The sequence below is a fragment of the Morus notabilis genome, unplaced genomic scaffold (genome assembly GCF_000414095.1).
Source record: "Morus notabilis unplaced genomic scaffold, ASM41409v2 Scaffold406, whole genome shotgun sequence".
NCBI classification, from domain to species: domain Eukaryota; kingdom Viridiplantae; phylum Streptophyta; class Magnoliopsida; order Rosales; family Moraceae; genus Morus; species Morus notabilis.
The window spans coordinates 373,113-392,013 of NW_010364333.1; the positions used below are offsets into that span (position 1 = coordinate 373,113).

Below are 18,901 nucleotides of genomic sequence, written 5' to 3' on the forward strand. Positions count from 1 at the left end.
GGTACTTTATTTTCTCAGTTTCTACTAAAGAAATCTCCGTGTGTACTATCTGTAAAATCATTTTAGCTAATAGCAAGCACAATCTGGAAGACAGGTAGGTTTGTTTTCTTTCACAAATTTGAAGCTATCTTTTACTCTCAAAAGCCATGAACTTTTTATACCATATTCATGATCAAGCGGTCACGTAGTGACAATATTTCCCAACACAGAGAAAAAAAAATTTGTACATATATATCATTATATCTTCTCAAAATTATTCTGATGGTTATTATATACGACGATAAATTATGCTGCAGGTTTGCGAGGATATGAGTGAAGAGGACCACGCCAGAGTTCTGGCTGGAGTTGTACCTATCATCTGATAATGACTGTCCAATTCAAAATCAACGGTCCTGATTGTTTAATCATGACACTGCTCAGGTGCAAGTGGATCAGGTCCATTGGTGGGACATTAAATTCTCATAACTAGCAACACTTGTGTTAAAGTGGTACGACTTGCATGGGATTTGTACCCCCCCAACTCTGCGTTAAGACTCAATTATTATTCAATTGCTTAAATAAAGAAAAAAAAACATAAATTATATATCCACACATGGAACTCAGCACTTTATCATAATTGCAGAATACCGTTGAAGCAACATATATATATATATATATATATGTATGTACATAAGCTGATGATCTCATCAACTTAATTCAGAACCTTCCCTAAATTTTTCAAAACCCTAATTTTATATAATATTCTAGTTTGAGAAGACTGTCGCCATAGGAGCACATTGTGTATTTGTCTTATGTAACCAAAGATTCATTCCCATTTGTATGTTGTAAGGATGATAATATATATATATATATAGAGAGAGAGAGAGAGAGAGAGAGGCATTTTCTTTTCCTGAAAACGGCAAACACAAAGCTTTGGATATGCACCATTTCATGTGTCCCCATTAACCCTTTTTTAGTGCACAAGAAAAGGGCGACACTTAATTACCCCTCACACGTGTGTGCTTGGCTCTTTTTGTAACCTTAGAAGAGAGAGAGAGAGAGAGAGAGAGTTTGGACAATTTGTAAGTCACAAACAAAAAGTTTTAGCCATTATTTCTGGGAGCTATAACTGAAAGTTTGGCCATGATTTCAGCTGTTAACTTTTCCATACAATAATCATTAAAAAAAACACATATCTAATTAAAATATTATGTTAATAAATTAAACTAAGATGAAGCCTCATCATCATCATCTTCTTCCTCTTCTTCTGTACTTTCAAACAAAGAAGACAAACAAGGAGTTTCAATCTCTTCTCCAACTCCTATAGACGACACACAAGGAGTAGTAGTACTAGAAGAACACGAAGAAGAAGAAGAAGAAGAAGAAGAAGAAGAAGAAGTATTACAAAATGATAAAGGAGAATAAGGAGAATCACATAAATTAGAATTACTACTAGTAATAACATTACAACTACAATTAGGTGACGACTTCGAATTATTAAAAGCAAGACCTACCAACAAATCCACAAATGCTCCAACAATATAACCATGATTGTCCTTCCCATTCATCTTCAAATACCAACAAAGAAGCTCCTCAAGCCCTTCCCATTCCTTTATCCCTAAAGCCTCCACCATTTCCTCCATCGATTTCTTGAAATCCAAGTAAGGGTTTTTCGATTCCATCGATAACGCCACGCTCTCCTTAAACGGCACAATACTCTTTTCAACGACCACTGGTTTGGCTTCTTCAAGGATGGAGCTTGTTTCCTCGGGCTTGAAGAAAAGTCTTTCGGACCTTATCAATCCTTTAATCACTTCCTCAACCGGGTCGCCCCCAGATTGGTCCTCCGACGCTGTCGAAAAGCTTTCGCAGCTTCGGATTCGATCATCGGTCGTTTCGGAGGAGGTGTTGGTGGAATCCTCATTGACGGGCGTCGTTTCATGAGGAGGGGTTTCTAAGAAGGCTGAGTTGACGGTTTTGAAGATGTCGTTTGTGGTTCGGAAGGAGAGAGTTCTGGTTTGGGTACATGAAGGCCAAGGCCATGTGGAAGTAGTTGAACTGGAAGATCTTGAATCTGTTTGGTTGGAGAGAAAAGGGAGCTTCATTGTTTTCTTTCTGATTTTCTTTTGGTGGGGGAGGTTTTCTTTCTCACTTTATTGCTTCTCTTGATGTTGAGAAATAGTGTTGTTGTTGTGGAATTTCAAAAAAATGATTTTTTTTTTCTTTTGGAGATGTAAAGCTTGAGTTATTTATGTGGCATTAATAGTTTGGTCAGAGAGGAAGTTGTGGGGAAAAGCTTTTAAAGTAATGAGACAAGTGGGAGAGGTTGCCTTGCGGAGAAACAAAAAAGTAAATTAAGAAAACATAAGAAATAAACAATTAAATAAACAAATGGATCACTTAAATAAATTGGGTACTTCTCCAATGAGATTTTCTATCGGTCATGCTTATTTTTAATTGTTGCATTTAGTTAAGATCACATTAATTATAAAAATTTATGAAATAAATAGTTTTTAATACAGATAAAAACATAAATTTATCGGTAGTTTATTTCTTTGATAAAATTGTAGAAAGTTTTAAATAAATTAAATGGAATAAGTGTGGAGAAAAAATAGAAAATTTTCGTTGGACCGCTGGTGGGGTGTTTGATATTGTGTACAAAGTTGTGAACTCGGAATTTAATGTTCTTCTGGTGAGCATTGAATATTAAGGTACTAATTAAAAAAGAAAAAAATAATAATATACAGGAGATTTCTTTCTTCAGTAGCCTTTTCTTTTTAGGTGTTTCTTTTTTGATGGTGTTGTTTTAATTTGCCTTCTTCTGTTGGCGACAATGAATAATTACTTGAGAACCAAAAATGTTTTTTTTTTTTTTCCAACGTTGAACATTTTTTTTATGAGCAAAAAAATGTTCAACAGTGTATAATAACGTGTGCTTGTGTTGGTCATTACTGATATTGCAGGGTGATTGATTATCAGTACGTAGTTTTCATTTCGTAATGTCATTTTCCCATTAGATCCTCCTAATGGGGGACCATTGGAAAATCCACCCAAAAAAAATACTAGAGATTCTTAAATTATTATGCTATCACACCTTGTTTTAGTAAAAACAATAAATAAACAAGGAATTCAATTTGGTAATTCGAATGGAATGCATTTTAGAGCGACTTCAGATATAAACTATTAGAATCAAATTTTCTGCGATTTTAACTATGGCATTTTACTTTAGTCCCTAAGTTTGAACATATAAAAATCATTGATCAGTCTGTCCATTCTTTGTATTCTCTCATTTTTCTTTCCAGAATGCGTCACATGTTCAACTAGTTATGGTGGTTGGAAAATACAATGCACAGTTGAGTGGATAAAAAAAAAAAAAGCTTCTTGACATAATTTTCTTCCTTAATCACGTTCGTATACAATTTCTGTCATTAGTGAATCTCAGTGTTTGACAAAATTACAATATTTTTCTTTTTTCGAGTAAATTTTGTCTCCAATGCTGGGCAATATTTTGATGTACTTCTTAAGGGAAAAAAAAGAACATAATTTAATATAAGAAGAAAACAGATGTTGCGAATTTCTAAATTGATCAAAATTAATGATAAAAAAATAAAGATATTTGTATCCCATTCTGTATTGTAAAATGTACAAATATATGGGATGCATTTGACCGTTAATTATTATACATAATATTAACATTGCAAAAAAGTGTATCATGGTTTTACAATAACTTTTTTTTTTTTTTTTTTGTCACTTCAAAGTTATCGTTACATAAAACAAACATTATGTGTTACATCTAGTATCGGTTGTCATTCTCAATAAATTTATTTATTTTTAAAAAAAAAGGAGTTTATTCCAGCTCAACTGATAAAACAACATACATCTTAATATCCTATTGCAAAACCCAATCAAATACTGTATCAGACCTTATACTTCTAACCAGTTCAATTATGGTAAAACATCATACATTTTAATACCTCATTGTAAAACCCAATCAAATATAATGTACTAGAAAAATGCTTGGAGCATGGCTAGTGATAAGAACTGGTGAGCTTCATACGTGAAAGATTTAAATCTATTTTTTATTAGTGAGTAGTGCTTAGCACCATTAGCGTCTTTATACATTTTTCGTTGAATCAGATCGCGGTGTAACATTAAATAATTGCTCTACTAAATTTTATTGTAGCCATAGAGAGTATGATCGTCAAGCGTATTGGCCAATTGCTTAGGACAGACATGGCCCTCCTGTCTCACTGAGACACTGAACCTGTTTTCATTGTTGTGGTTTTTCTCTTGAAGGGAAAAAAAGAGGAGATAAGTTTCAAACAAAAATTAATACAATCCACTTAACATGATGGCATGTCATGTGGGGATGAATATCATGTGGTAGAGTAGTATCTAACAAAGAAAGTAACTCTCATCTACATGTGCCCCTTCCCTTCCATTACACAGAGTAGATTGAGACCTTTGACAGGGACTCATTTATTACCTTTCATGGATTGGTGGGATTTTTATTTTTTTTATTTTTTTTATTTTTTAATTTTTACTAAGAGCAACTGAAAAATTCAATTAAAGACCCCCAGCTTCAGTTTTATTGCTCAAAATATTAATTGCCACGCTTTGGATGTTCCTAACCTCCAAAAACTAGGTCACATCCACTAATTACTTGAAAATTAAGCTCTCGTTTCAACTTAACCGTCAAATGGATGGAAGATAGGGCATATATTGTTATTTTCATTTTCGGCCTTTGAAGAATCAGTGTTGTCTCACTTTGACCCCAAATACTTAAAATGGTACATTTTGCGACCCGAAGATTCAATATCTTAGTGCACGTTTAGTTCATAGATTTAGAATTATTTTCGTTTTATGTGTACTTTTTGTGAGAGAAAAACATTATAAAGAACCATGAATCATGATTCAGAATCACAAACAAATTACTGAAACAAACATCTCTTTATAGTAACAATACTTTCGGTCTCTCACTGCTTGCTTCGACGCCAATGGGCCAGAAGTAGTGTTATTAGGACTGACTCAAGTACTGAAAATTGAGTCTTTAAATTTTATCTAAAAAATAATTATTAGATCTATATAATTTTTTTAATTCTTCTAATTGCTAAAATAATAAATCTGAACCATCAATACCATAAAATCCATAATATTTTGAAATGTTTTTAAGATTCGATTAATTCATTTTCAAAACATCATCTAGTAGTAGCCGAGCTCCACGATATGAGTTGTTTGACGTCAAATGATCTAGGGGTGGGGAGAGTCTCTAAAGCAAGATCAACGGTTGAGATGCAATGGATAGCCAAAGATTAGTTTTTTTTTTTTTTTTTTTTTTTGAATGATTAGTTTTTAGTAAGCTTTTATGCAAAATAGATTGATAGCCAACCATTTCGAGTGTTAGCGACTAAAATGGAATAACACATTCTTTCAGAGTCAAAAGTGAAAATAGTCTTTGATATAATGACGTTGTAAAAAAAAGAAAAAGAACTTGACCCATAAGGCCCATTACTTGAATATAGGCCCACAAGGGGGTAGATACACATGATTTTGTCACGAGGAGGGCAAAATAAATAAATAAATAAATAACTATAACTATATATATATATATATATATATATATATGCTCGAAACCCATGTTCTTCTTCCTACACAAAGGGCCATATATAGTGCTCCTAGTTTAGGAGGAGTGGTCCCAACAAATATCTGTAACAATCTCATCCGTAAATTTCTGAATCATAAAAACTTAAGGAGAATTAAATTGATATGTTCCATTCTCAAACCCCACAGAAACACAACAAAATCCAGCTTAAAAGTTTGCCCCACCACACCATCATCACCCAGTGTTTATTCTGTGGCTCATGCAAGTTTTGTTTTGGATTTCCGATCTCCACAAGTTACATTATCTCGGTTAAAAGGGAACTTTTATGTTGTTGGGAACCATTAACTTGTACATTTTATGTCGAGATTTGTAAAGTTTGAACGTTTAAATTATATAAATTACGATAAACTTGTAAATTTAAAAAAAAATATATGAAAAATTTAAATGATATACGTTCATGTAAGAAATTATGATAAATTTGTAAACCGATATGGTACCGTAAATACGCCATAGAAACATCCTGGTTGAAATTATGTAGCAACTGTTTGCAGGAACATCCAAAACTAATTTCTACTATTTACCAAGGAGCAAGTCCAATCTCCAAACGCTAGACAAAGAATCTTCACACAAAGCAAAATATTGTGTTGTCATGAGCTGTCCTAAAATAACTGTACGATTTAGCACAATGGAATTACCTAGTTTTGTTTTTTCACTTGAGGCAGGAGGCGGGTGTTTCTATGAAGGATTATTGTTCTTTTTTCATATTGTACTCTGAGAAGTGAAAGGTAGGGTCATGGAGAAAATTGGACCACCTTATCTCTCATAGTCCATATTATATATTTTAATAAAGGGGACCAAAACTTTTTAGGCTCCATTCACTTAATATCATCTTGTGTTCCCTAATAACCCAAATGAAGGGGTTGTAATTGTATGACCATAATGCAAATTAGAGTTTTTTTTTTTTTTTTTTTTCTTCAGTAAGACTTACGCTTCAACCGTAAGATTTGTACGAGGATCTCTCTGTTTTGCATATTTTTTAATATGATGTGATTTTAATTAGATTTAACAGTTAAAAATTGACAGTATCAGTAGGGAGGCTAACCAGAGAAAGTCCTTACAAATTAAGAGACTAATATCAAAACGTAAAATGGCTTTGAATAGAAACTATTATTTTAGTCCCTTGGAAATTCAAAAATAAATGATTAACGATCATGCTTATTAGCAAGTACAAAACAAAGTATATCTTGATAATAGAGAGACATTTTATAGTACTCAACCATATATTTCATACTTTCATTATATTTTCCGGCAAAAAAAAAAAAAAGAAGCAAAGCTTTCATTATATTATAATAATACATTCGTTTAATGTACTAATACACGTAAAATTATATGGATTGCAATTATATATGAGCAATCTTTTTCAAGCACATGATTGTTAACCTCCACGGTTGACTTTTTATAATTTGCTTAACAACCGACAGGTTATGTAAAAAGAACTAATTCATCAATTTGGTCAAGAAAGGAAGCTGATCTAATACTTTCATGAACTAGAATGTGGTTGAATTTCGTAATTCGTAGGAACTTTCCTTCATATTCTCTTTCTTGATTCATTGTCCTTCATTCCTAGCTCATGAAGATTTCAAATTATTCAAACAAAATTATTAGGCTTTTTTTTCATTAAATGTAGGATAGTTCACCAAGACACAAAAATCCAACAAACTAAAATTTTTTCCCACATTGACTTCTCTATATATCTTATAGAATTGCTTTTCAATAGGTTAAAATCAAGTGTACTTGATCAAGATTTTCAAACATGATCGAGTACTTTAAGGAAAGTGACTAGCAATAAACTTGTTAAACTCAATTTTAAGTGTCAAAAACTGGGACCCATAATCCAATTACAAACTTTAATTGACCTTTTCAAAGGTTATTGACTTGGTTTTATTCCTTCTGATTGATCATGACGTTTTGGAGTCAAAATTAAGGATTAGTTCCAAGGAAATCATCATAAAGTAGAAAACGAAATATATAAACATATACATACATACATGTATACATACACACACACAGATATATATATATATATATATATATATATATATGGCCGGCTAAGTTAGTCCATTTCAGTAGCAACCATCAAGTCTCTCCAACCTGCCAAGTGGCCAAACATCAATTTACTATCAATGACAACAAAACACTGTATGGAACTGCAGTCTTATAAAATGGCTTGAAATGGTGTAAGGAATTAAGCGCGCAGGCCCACCTCAAATTGGATTAAGCCCATTAAAAGGAGACAATTTCACGGAATGTGGTCACCTTGATTGTGAAATCGTTGACCCACAATGAAAGAGACTCCAAAAATAAGTTTTTTTTTTTTTTAAAAGAAAAATAAATAAAAATAACTTACTTGTGGCCGGTATTCTCCAATGAGATGAAATAAAAATCAAGTAAAAATTGACAGCAGAATAATGACCTTTGATTCAATCATGTTAATTTAGGCTTCGTTGATTTCACTGATTCGAGTTTTTTATTCTAATTTTGCTACGGTTAAAAGTTTTTATAAAAAGTCAAATCTAACATTTTCTACTATATTTAAAAACTTTTACATAAAATTATATCTAAATTTAAATTGAAAACTCAAATAAACGAACTAAACGAGGTTTTAATCTACTTCCAATCAGCCATTACAGTTTTGCTTTATTCTTATACGCGCAATAATCTGTTTAGCGGTTCCAATGACCTTCCCCAAAAATTATCATTTTCATTTCTAACCCAAAACGAAAATATTACAAAAAGCCGCTTCCAAATAGACTTTACTCCCCACATCTGTATTTATAAATTCAATTACATTATAAAGGCCTCTCTACGTCATGAACAAAAGAAATCTCAGATGAATACGGGAGATCCTATAGGGGAGGAAAAGGAATAAGATAACAAAAAATTATTGATAGGATATGAAAATTAGAGATAGCAATAATTCCAATAGAAATAGGGATCCGCTTCGAACATGGTGGGGATGAGAGATAATAATTAAGGGTGGAGACAAAATCTTGTCCTCAAATTATGGCGGGGCGGAGACGGAAAAACTACTCTCTACCTACCTTTTTCTCGATATACATATGTTATATATGAATAAATATATGCAATATAAAATTTTCAACCAATGTCAAGCTTTTCTTTCTTTATGAGCTCAAGTCAATCAGGTGAGGAGCTATCTCTTCACATCCCTAATTTGCTTCCTTATTTGGGGACCCTGCAGTGGAACATTTTAAGAACTTTTTGTGGTCTTTGCTCTTGGAACATCAGCCTTTGTGGTTCCGCTTTGTACTTTGTAGAGGGCCTAATGACTTTAATTGCCTCTCTTTTCCCAGTTCTTTGAACTCATTTTCCTTGCTTGAATTGAAATAATAGAGGTGAAAAAGAAAGAGAACAACTTCTTATTACTCATTTGTCACTTTTGGGGTGTCTTTAATCACATCAACGTCCTCATCACCTCAAGCCATTTTGCCATTTAGTTCATATTTGTCGGTCAATTATAGTGAAGGCAAATTCTCTCTTATTATATATCATTATCAGTTACACTAATCTAACATGACGGGACCATTTAAGAAAAAATAAAAAAAAGTTTCGATTTGCATTAACGTAGTCGAGATCATCCAATTCTAGATGTTATATGACGTTTTTCTCAAATAAAATACAGGTTTAATCCCGAGCCTAGCAAACTCATGCTACATCTCATCCTACCCTACTCCATGTCGCTTTGACGTTGTGGTCATTTGCTTTAACGATATATGCTTGATGCGAGTGTTTGTGCTAGCTTACTCATTAGTTTCTGTTTTCTCAACAACATTTTGATTCAATACCATAGCACATGGTGGGATCTGAATAGCTCAATCAATAATTGAACGATTGTGCAAGTTCAATGATCTTTTTTCGCCAAAGTGGTGGTCCTTTGTGGGCAATCCAATACAAAAATCTACCTCCTTTTCCAATCACCGGACGTACCCTCATATAAATCAGGTGAAAGTTACCTTCTTCACTGAGAAAGATAAGAAGGTTATTCTCTTGAGATTTTCCTAACTCCCAAATCCCAATTCTTTACTATACTTGGGGAGTGCAATTTTACGATCATTGAATTTCATAAAAATTGCAAGTAATTGTTAATTTAGTATTAACGTAGGAACAATAGATAAAGAGAGAAGAAGATGAATTTAGAAAGAAAAGACCAATTATTAAGTGTTAATCGTCAAGGTTTAAAGAGAAAAAATACAATTAGTAGCTCTAATACATAAAAACAAAAACTAACAAAACTAAATAATAGACTACATTTAAGTGAATACTAGATAAAACAACTCTAGAATCTTATACTGAGCAAGAAGTGGATCCGTACAGGTTTCAGGACCTGCCTCTAAGGATATGATTCCCATATCCCGATCTCTATGGCCGCCATGCATTGTATCATTTCTTAAAATATTTCATTTTAAAAAATGATACTCTTTAAAATCCCATTTCCAAAATCATTGGAAACTCAATAGCATTATTGATGCTATTTCTTTTAAAATCATTTTCTTTAAACATGTTTTGTTTTAAAACATGTTGATTTGCCAAAATCATTTAAAATAAGGCTAACAAGGATATGGACAAGAATATCCTACCTCTTGGCAATTTAATCTACGGATAACTTCACGTTGTCCAACCGTCTATTCTTGAAGCTCCACGGCTCGCTCTGAACCTCGACGAATCCATTTGATTCACCTCGATCTGCATGCACAATACTGGTAGAATTTTCAACGAGGTCGAATTGGCGCAACCGGAGGTCACCGTTGTGTTTAGCACGTCGAAATGAGTCAGGATATGGTCTCAGATCTTCGATCGGACGTCGTGAACCTCAAAAACTGAATCCGTACGGGTTTTAGGACCTGCCCCTAAGGATATGATTCCCATACCCCGATCTCTGTGGCCACTATGCGTTGTATCATTTCTTAAAGTATTTCATTTTAAGAAATGATACTCTTTAAAATCCCATTTCTAAAATCATTGGAAACTCAATAGCATTATTGATGCTATTTCTTTTAAAATCATTTTCTTTAAACATGTTTTGTTCTAAAACATGTTGATTTGCCAAAATCATTTAAAATAAGGCTAACAAGGATATTGATAAGAATATCCTACATCTTGGCAATTTAATCTAAGGATAACTTCACATTGTCCAACCTTCTATTCTGGAAGCTCTACGGCTCGCTCTAAACCTTAACGATTCACCTCGATCTGCGTACACAGTACCGGCAGACTTTTCAATGGAGTAGAATTCGTAACCGGAGGTCACCGTTGTGTTTAGCACGTCGAAACGAGTCTGGATATGGTCTCAGATCTTTGATTGGACGTCAGAAACCTCAAGAAGTGAGACTCGCCAGAATCCGGCCACTAGCGGTGGCGGGGGTTGCCGGAGGGCATTTATGTGGCGGAGTTGGGTCCTATACCCCCTAAATCAACCATTCTAAGTTCAATGGTGTAGTCAATTTTATCAAATTCCGCCTCTATCTACTCCGATCAAACCCAAAAACGTCGGTAAAATCTGGCGACTTGGTTCTCAATTCTCCAGCAATTGAACCTCAAAATTGGTTGAGGGCTTTTGTTACCCACTTCCTTCTGAGTGTTTTGACACCAAAATCACGACGATCCAATGGTTGGATCATCGGAACCACCCTCCACCCAAACGGCGGCGGTGAGCTTTGATCTCCGGCAAACTGCGGCGGATTCGGACGGCTAAGGATTGCTTCTTGCTCTACGTTGTCCTCTAAGTCCAATGGCACCAGTAGTGTCAAAAACGGAGGTCGGAATAGTGAACAACGGAGAGGAGGTGCGGCGGCCGAAATGGGCGGCTCCTGCGACGGCGCTCCGGTGAGAATCGATGGGTTAGACAACATGAGTTTTGTTCGTCTCGTCGAGCTGAGTCCATAGGGACCGGAATCACTCCGATCAGAGGTCGGACAGCAAAGTTATGATGGCAAGAAATTCTGGTAGTTTTCAGACATTTCACCGACAATTGCGGCTGTTTCCGGCAGAGATGGAGGTCGTGCGGCATGTCAACGAGTCCAGCTCGTCAAGAGCTTTCTGATGGTGTGGCCGGTGTCGCGAAACGACACCGGAATCTCATTGGTGGTAGGTGGCCGGCGTGGAGAGAGAGAGTAAACGTGGGAGAGAGAAAGTAGAGAGAAAAAGGAGAAAAAAAAGAAAGAAAAGGGAAAAAAAGGAAAATGGGCTGTATAAATTTGATAATTAAATTTCAAAGTTAAATTTAAATAGAGTATAGAATGACCCATTATTTATGTTTTGAAAAATTAGTTATCAACACTTAAAACTTTTTGAGAGACAGTCGTGTTAATTTTAAAATAATTATTTTTAAAAGAGAATGGTCATTTATATGATAATTATAACTTAAAATCTTTTATTAATCTTATATTAATTAACATTAATTATCGAATTTGATTAATTAATCACAATTAATTTAACGGGATGTTACATTATCTTTAAAGATTTGGTCAGCCTTGGGCCGAATACCCTCTATCAAATACTGTTTAAAGCCCAATAAGGCCTACACAACGTATTGGTTGAAGACAACTTATTAGATATTTTGGAGATGGTTGTCTTAGTGTGTTTGTGGAAGACGTGTGGGTGCCGGTTTTAGAGAGAGGGAGAGATAGGGAAGAGCATAAGAGCCTCTTGCCGTTCTTCCTCATGTTTGCAGGTTCTCCACTGATTCCGGCCGGCCATCGACGTTGTTCAGATACCATTAACAACAGTTTTCTGCGTCCAAGAGGTGGAGGTAATCCTAGAACCTCCACTATTTACAACACATGCTCAAACTCCATTAAGATTGATTTGTGGCTAGATTAGGTGTTTTAATCTGTTGAGGTCATTTAATTTCTAGCAAATAGTATGAGAGTCAATTTTATTTGGGTTTGGAGTTGTGTTTTTTCTGATTTTCGTCCATATAGTTGGCTAAATACCCAAATTTTTGGTTCTGTTGTTTTCAGCTCTAGATCAATGTTTATATTGAGCACATATATTATGAAACATATTTTGGGTATTTGTTTGAAGATCCTTTGACAAATTTGGCCCAGTTTTGTGCTTAAATTTTCGGATTAAAATTAGTGGGTTCAAAACCCAAATTTTTCAAACCGAAATTTTCCTCAAATGGATGTTTGTTGAGGCTTCAAACTTCGAATATATGTTGAGCACAATGTTTTTCCTTGAGTTTTATGCGTTATTTTGACTGTTTACATGTGTGTTTGGAGCTTCAAAAATGGTCGTTTTGGGTTTTGATTTTCGTTAAACATTTTGAGTGTTTTTTGGGCCATTTGATGTTATGGATCGAAAGATGATAGAATTATGAGAAAAACCCTTTTGAATCATCAAAAACGGAGTTCTAGAGGCGGGTCGGGTCGCAGGCGCATTCGGGTTGTTTTGACCCGTCTGGAGGTCAGGGATGACAAAAACGACAGTGAGTTTCATTTTGCTACGAAAACGACGAGTCATTTTGTACTTGATAGTTTTGTGTCGTTTTCCCTTATCAGCGAAAACGAAAAGTCGTTTTTCAAGGTGAAAAATGAACAAAAAAAATCTCAGTTTTGACCGAACTTTAACCGGAACCTAAGGGCACATCTGAAGTCTGTTTTTACCGTTATTTTTGTTGTTGCGCTCCATTTTTTATCTCCTACCCATTAAAATGATTTATTTTGGGTTTGGACCACCAAAAAATTATGTTTTATGATGCCATAAAATTTATATTATGTTCTTTGTTATTATATGGCATATTTAATTGTGAGAACTCGACAATAGTGAATGTTTATGTACTCGTCTGTCATGAGTCTAAACATGTCAAATTGTCTGCGTGTTATAGAGCTCTCCTACAAAATTTAACTTTTTTTTTTTTTAAAAAGCTTTTGGATACACGCCCTCCTTATGCACGTGAGCTATAAGAAAATATTAATTATTTGTTTATCTCAATGATTTTTCCTATATTTTCTAGATAAATTCATTCTCACTATTTTAAGACCTAAAATTTTAGGGTATGTTTATTATTCTGTATTATATGGTCATTTTTATTTATTCTCCCACAGTTTGATATTTCGATGAGTAAAATTTAGATATATAATATGGATATTGATTCGACTTTTAAAATGCTCATTTAGTGTTTATTGTTTTAATGTTTAATTAATGTTTGTTGTGACATATATATAATCGTTTTAGAGTGAGAATGAAAATTTTATTAGAAGCTCACATGTTATTATAAAGCGTTAGTTGTAAGTTTATTCATTCCTTATTTATTATTGTCATTGTTATTATTTGATATTTTATTTTGTGTGAGTGTCATGTTTTTTGTTTATGCTATTCAAGTGGGAGAATGTAAGTATTATTTGTTTGTGGATTGGAATAATCACTAAACTCACATACCATAGTCAAATAATAGATTATAGGTATTGTATGGATAAACATAATTTGTTAATCATGTTAGGAAAGTCCATTCGGGTAATAGAATTATTCAATAGTTTTATTACTTAGTAGGACGGTTGAATCTTGTTAAAGCTTAAGCTTGTTATTTTTATCCATGTTTTTTGCTATTCGATTATTATTTGACATTTTTGGTTATATGACTGTTGTTTTTGATTATACAGTCAAAGTGGGAGAATATTGTGAATAATTATGTGTGGACTTGTATAATCACTAAACTCATGTTATGGTCAAATAATAAATTAGAGTGTTAAGGATAAAGTTATGTATTACATATTGCTAAGATCCATAAAGACAATTAACTTATCTTGTCGATAATTAATTGTTTGGTAGTATGCTTAAACTGGTGAAGGAAATTTGTTGAATGTTATGAGTCGCACAATCTTTACTACCTTGTTGGTGGTGGATTTGATGTATTTAGTTATGATGTTTGATGAATTATCCTTACTTGCGAAAGAGTCCTATTTTGCTCAGAGGAATCTAGCATGCAATAATCATGTTGCCATGGATCATTGGGAAATGCTAAGTAAAGGGCAAATTGCGTGATCTTGTTTTACATGCTTATTATTGGTTGCCCTTGTTGTTTTCTTTAGCTTTGAGCAATCCTTGTATCTCTGTTATCTTAACGTTAAATGAGACAAGTCATTATATAGGGTATGAATCTTTTAACATTGAAATGGACTAACCTTGAGAGTTGATATGTTTTCTAGCTCTACTAATGTGTTGAGAAATTCTATGTTGAGTGGGAGTGTAAGGAAAGATTCAAGGCGGTGGTACCTCAATTTGGATGAGACTGTTACTAAAATTAGCTTTATGGAGAACGTTGTTGATAAATGCATATGTGTAAGGTCAGTGAGAGCAGTTGCATATTTGTGTTTTTTATGTTGGTGACAATTTGCTCGCACTTCATGATTCTGGCCTGTTTGTTGAGACGGATAGCATGTTGCCTAGTCACTTTGGTATGAGAATCTTGAAAAAGCCTATTATATTTTAAGCATGTAGGTTCTCCATGACAAGGTTAAGTACAATTCTAGTTGTCTAAGAGAACCTATATTCCTCATATTTTCTAAATAGGTTCAATATGCATTCTTGTTCTCCTAGTAAGCAATGTTTGTTAACGTGACAAACTCTCAAATGTGTAATGTCCTTATGTTAAAGTATGAGAGATTAGATAAAACTGTCCCTTATGCTTTTGTTTGGCAGTCTGGTTATCCATAAGTATGCACATGTCCTATTGTTGTGTTTGTCGTTGATGTGCAGATTCGATACTTGAGTGATCGTTGCTATTATTACTAAATTAACTGAGAATGAATACAACTAGATGGGTATGAGCAATTATGCCGGCTGATCTTGTGATGCCGATTATGCAAGCTGCATAGATTATAAAATATCCATGTTTGGATATGTCTTTCATGATATGAGGAGCGACTTTGTTGAAAAGTGTCGAGGAGACACTCGAAGCATCCTCGATTATAAATGTGGAGTATGTGGCATGTTGTGAGGCTATTTTATGTGGTTGCAGAGCCTTGTTTCGTCATTAGGAGTAATTGACTCCATTTTGAATGACTGAAACTGTGTTGTGAAAGTTCTAAAATAATATCTTTATCTTAGAACATTAAGAGCATCTCTCACTTAAGTGTATTGATATTGTGTTCTATTTTGTGAAACAGAAAGTGTAGAAGGCCTCAGTTTTGTTGGATACGCATCTCTCTCGGGACTGTAAAGATTCCAAAGTTGTATTTAGTTGGTGGTAATTTACTTTCTTTTGTATGTGACATGTAGTTATTGATAAGAATTGCTTATGCCTAAAATAATACATGTATATTTATAAATCTGTCACTTTACGTGTGATGTGGTGTTGACACCTATTTGGTTAGTAAAGTGACATATTGGAAAAGGAGATATCCGGTTGTTAGTCTCATTATATGCATTCTTGTTTTTTATCCATATGATAAAGTTGTCGTCATGCTTTGATGAATTTCTAGCGCCTGATTATGTATAATGATTATATCACGTCGATACGTTATTATGCACGATTATTTTAGGCTTGGCTTATACTTATTTTGTAATGAGTGAATATTTATTGTATAATTATGTCGTCCAAGTAGGAGATTGTTGGAATATTTTATATGGACTTTCATAATCATAATAATTCAATATATTATAAATCAAAGCATATTGTGGACGACATTGTTATTGAGAATTTAATTATGCATGTATGTCAAATATTGGTTCATATTAGGATGAACACTTATTTTATTAACTTACTTGAGGCTCATGAACTCTCTCTATCTCTAAATATTTAATCAGCCTACTAGACCAAATACCTTATATCAAATATTGTTTAAAGACCCACATAACCTATTGGTTGAAGACAACTTATTAGATATTTTGGAGGTGGTTGTTTTAAAGACTGTTTAGTTTGTTGATTCGAGTTTTTAATTCGAATTGAAATGTTATTTTATGTGAGTTTTTTACTTTAATAAAAAAGTTAAATGTGACTGTTTCTGAAAATATTTTACTGTAATAAAACTCAAATTTTAAACTCGAAGTGATGAAATGAACATGACTTAAGTGTGTGCGGAAAACGTGTGGGTGCCAATAGGGAGAGATAGGGAGGAGCTCAAGAGCGTCTTGTTGTTCTTCCTATGTTTGTAAGTTCTCCAATGATTCTGACCGGTCATCAGCATTTTTCTACGACCATGAACGACAATTTTCTGCGTCCAAGTGGTGAAGATAATCCTAGAACTACTATTTACAACGCGTGCTTCAAAATTCCATTAAAATTGAGTTGTGGCTAGATTAGGTGTTTTGATCTGTTAGAGGTCATTTTAATTTCTAACAATAAATTCAAACCAAATCAGAATAAACCAATGAAAATAATAACCCAAATGTGTACGAAATTTACCATTAGAAAACACAGATCATCTACAAACATTTTACGAGATTTCTAAACCATACAAAACACCGGCGTATTGCTCGACCCCGTTTTCAGCGAAGTAAACTTCTCGAATCTTCTGGAACGCGTGCAACGTCAGCAGGCTATCGGACCCGGCCTGGTGGCTCTTCCCGATGGCCCGGCCCACATTCAGGGCTTGGCACACCCGGTCCAGCCCACCATAGAGGCTCGCGCAGAACCTCATCAGGTGCTTCACGTCGAACACATTCGGCCCGAAGAACATCGACACGAGTCTCGAAAACTCGCCCAACTCGCTCGGCAAAACCCGCTGAGTCAAAGCCTTAACCAGGTAACCGAAGTCGTATGCGCTGTGGAACGTCACCCAACTCACTGAGTCGTTCAAGACGAGTCCCGACGTCATCATCAACTCCGCGAACCGGGCGGAGTCGATCCCGCGCTCGCGGTTGCGTTCGAAGTCGATCCCCTGCCGGCGGAGCAACTCAACCGAGTCGTGAGCGTGGGCGTCATGCGCCACGTCGAAGTCCCTGAAGTTGAACTCCCAGATGTAGACGCTCCCGGTGCCGAGATCGGGGAGGTTCCCCTCCGCGTCGGCGAGAGTTAGCCCGATCTGGATCAGGTTCAGCCGGTCGACGTTCGCCTTCAAAACTCGGTAGTGCGCGACGGACTGGGGGATCCGATCGCCGGGAACGGCGACGTCCGGGCGGACCACGACGCCGGGAAACTCCGTGTCCATGGAGATGAAAGGATAATCATCGATCACGGATCCTAGCAACCCGAACTCGTAATCTAAGTTGCCGGACCACACCGATCGTATCACCACGGGTCGCTTCTTCCGCCGCGGAGATGGGGGCGTCGACGGCGGCGATTTTGATAGGCACATCACTTAGGGTTACGATGACCAGATCCGAGTGATCGCAAGGAAAATTTTGATTTTGAAAATTGATTTTGGGAAAGAAAGGGAAACAAAATTTTTATAGAAGAGAGAGAGAGAGAGAGAGGAGGAGATTCTGAAAGACGTGGGTATTGGGTAACTTGTAATGAGGCGGTTTGTTAAGAGAGTATTTTCCTTTTTGAAAAAATTATATTAATTATTTAATATTAATAATATTTTTTAGTCTATGAACTGGTATTGTTGGGAAATTTATGTTTGTTGATTGATTGGAATTTGGATCTATGATTTCATTCCTTTGAGCAATTTGGCAAAGAGAAGTTTCTTGTTTTGTCATACAGTGGGCTTTTGTTGGGATTTTGATTCGTCAGAAGCATGAATATATGAACTAAAAGACAAAATGGTTCATTATTGCAGGGTTGTTTCTTAAAGAAATCTGAAAAAAAAAAAAAGGACAAAAATCTCATCCCTTTTAGACTTGTATTGTTTGCAAAGTATGTTTGCTTTGATCCATTGTTCTTCGACAATATTTATGGTAAGGCACGTTATTTTATCGTATAAGGAGATATTGTTATTTTAACTGTAGATTAACGTTTTAACGATGATTAAATCTATGGGTCAGATATTCAAAATTTGTGATGCACAACACGTAACTATATACTTTCACAAATTTAAACATTGAAAAATTAATTTAACAGTCAAAACAACACGTACCGACAGAGTAAAAAGACCTGCCCCATAAATATTGCCTTCTTTTGGGTATTTGATATATATATTTTATTTATTTGATTTGATCATCTTATATTTGGAAGATAACTTAAAGAGGCATATTATGGTAAAGATAATTAGTGGAGTATTAATGCATTGGTTTTCAACATGATCACTTTCAACTCCAATAAAATGCCAAAAACAAGTTTGGTATTTTATGTCGGCGGTGGGATGATCATACACGTGTAAAATGTGAGGAAGATGAAATGAAAATCAAATAAATATTGGT

At 34.7% G+C, this 18,901-nt stretch overlaps 2 protein-coding genes and 1 long non-coding RNA gene across 4 annotated transcripts; 1 reads left to right on the forward strand and 2 right to left on the reverse strand.

Annotated features, from left to right (window-relative positions):
* Window positions 1-1,065: 1,065 nt before the first annotated feature.
* Window positions 1,066-2,195, reverse strand: LOC21401809 (transcription repressor OFP15). Of its 2 annotated transcripts, XM_024171066.1 has the most exons (2): window positions 1,908-2,195; window positions 1,066-1,823 (listed from the first exon to the last, which is right to left on the reverse strand). In XM_024171066.1, exons 1-2 carry the CDS (start codon window positions 2,082-2,084, stop codon window positions 1,206-1,208), a joined length of 795 nt encoding a protein of 264 aa, XP_024026834.1. In that variant the 5' UTR covers window positions 2,085-2,195; the 3' UTR covers window positions 1,066-1,205. The 2 variants fall into 2 exon arrangements, with proteins under 2 accessions (XP_024026834.1, XP_010104796.1); XM_010106494.2 differs by having other exon boundaries at window positions 1,066-2,195.
* Window positions 2,196-12,228: 10,033 nt separating this feature from the next.
* LOC112093153 lies at window positions 12,229-15,997 on the forward strand. Its single transcript, XR_002902927.1, has 2 exons — window positions 12,229-12,407; window positions 15,766-15,997. It is a non-coding gene; the product is annotated as an uncharacterized LOC112093153 (long non-coding RNA).
* Window positions 15,998-16,961: 964 nt separating this feature from the next.
* On the reverse strand, window positions 16,962-18,268 carry LOC21401810 (probable CCR4-associated factor 1 homolog 11). Its single transcript, XM_010106495.2, has one exon. It carries the CDS (start codon window positions 17,893-17,895, stop codon window positions 17,035-17,037), a length of 861 nt encoding a protein of 286 aa, XP_010104797.1. The 5' UTR covers window positions 17,896-18,268; the 3' UTR covers window positions 16,962-17,034.
* Window positions 18,269-18,901: the final 633 nt, after the last annotated feature.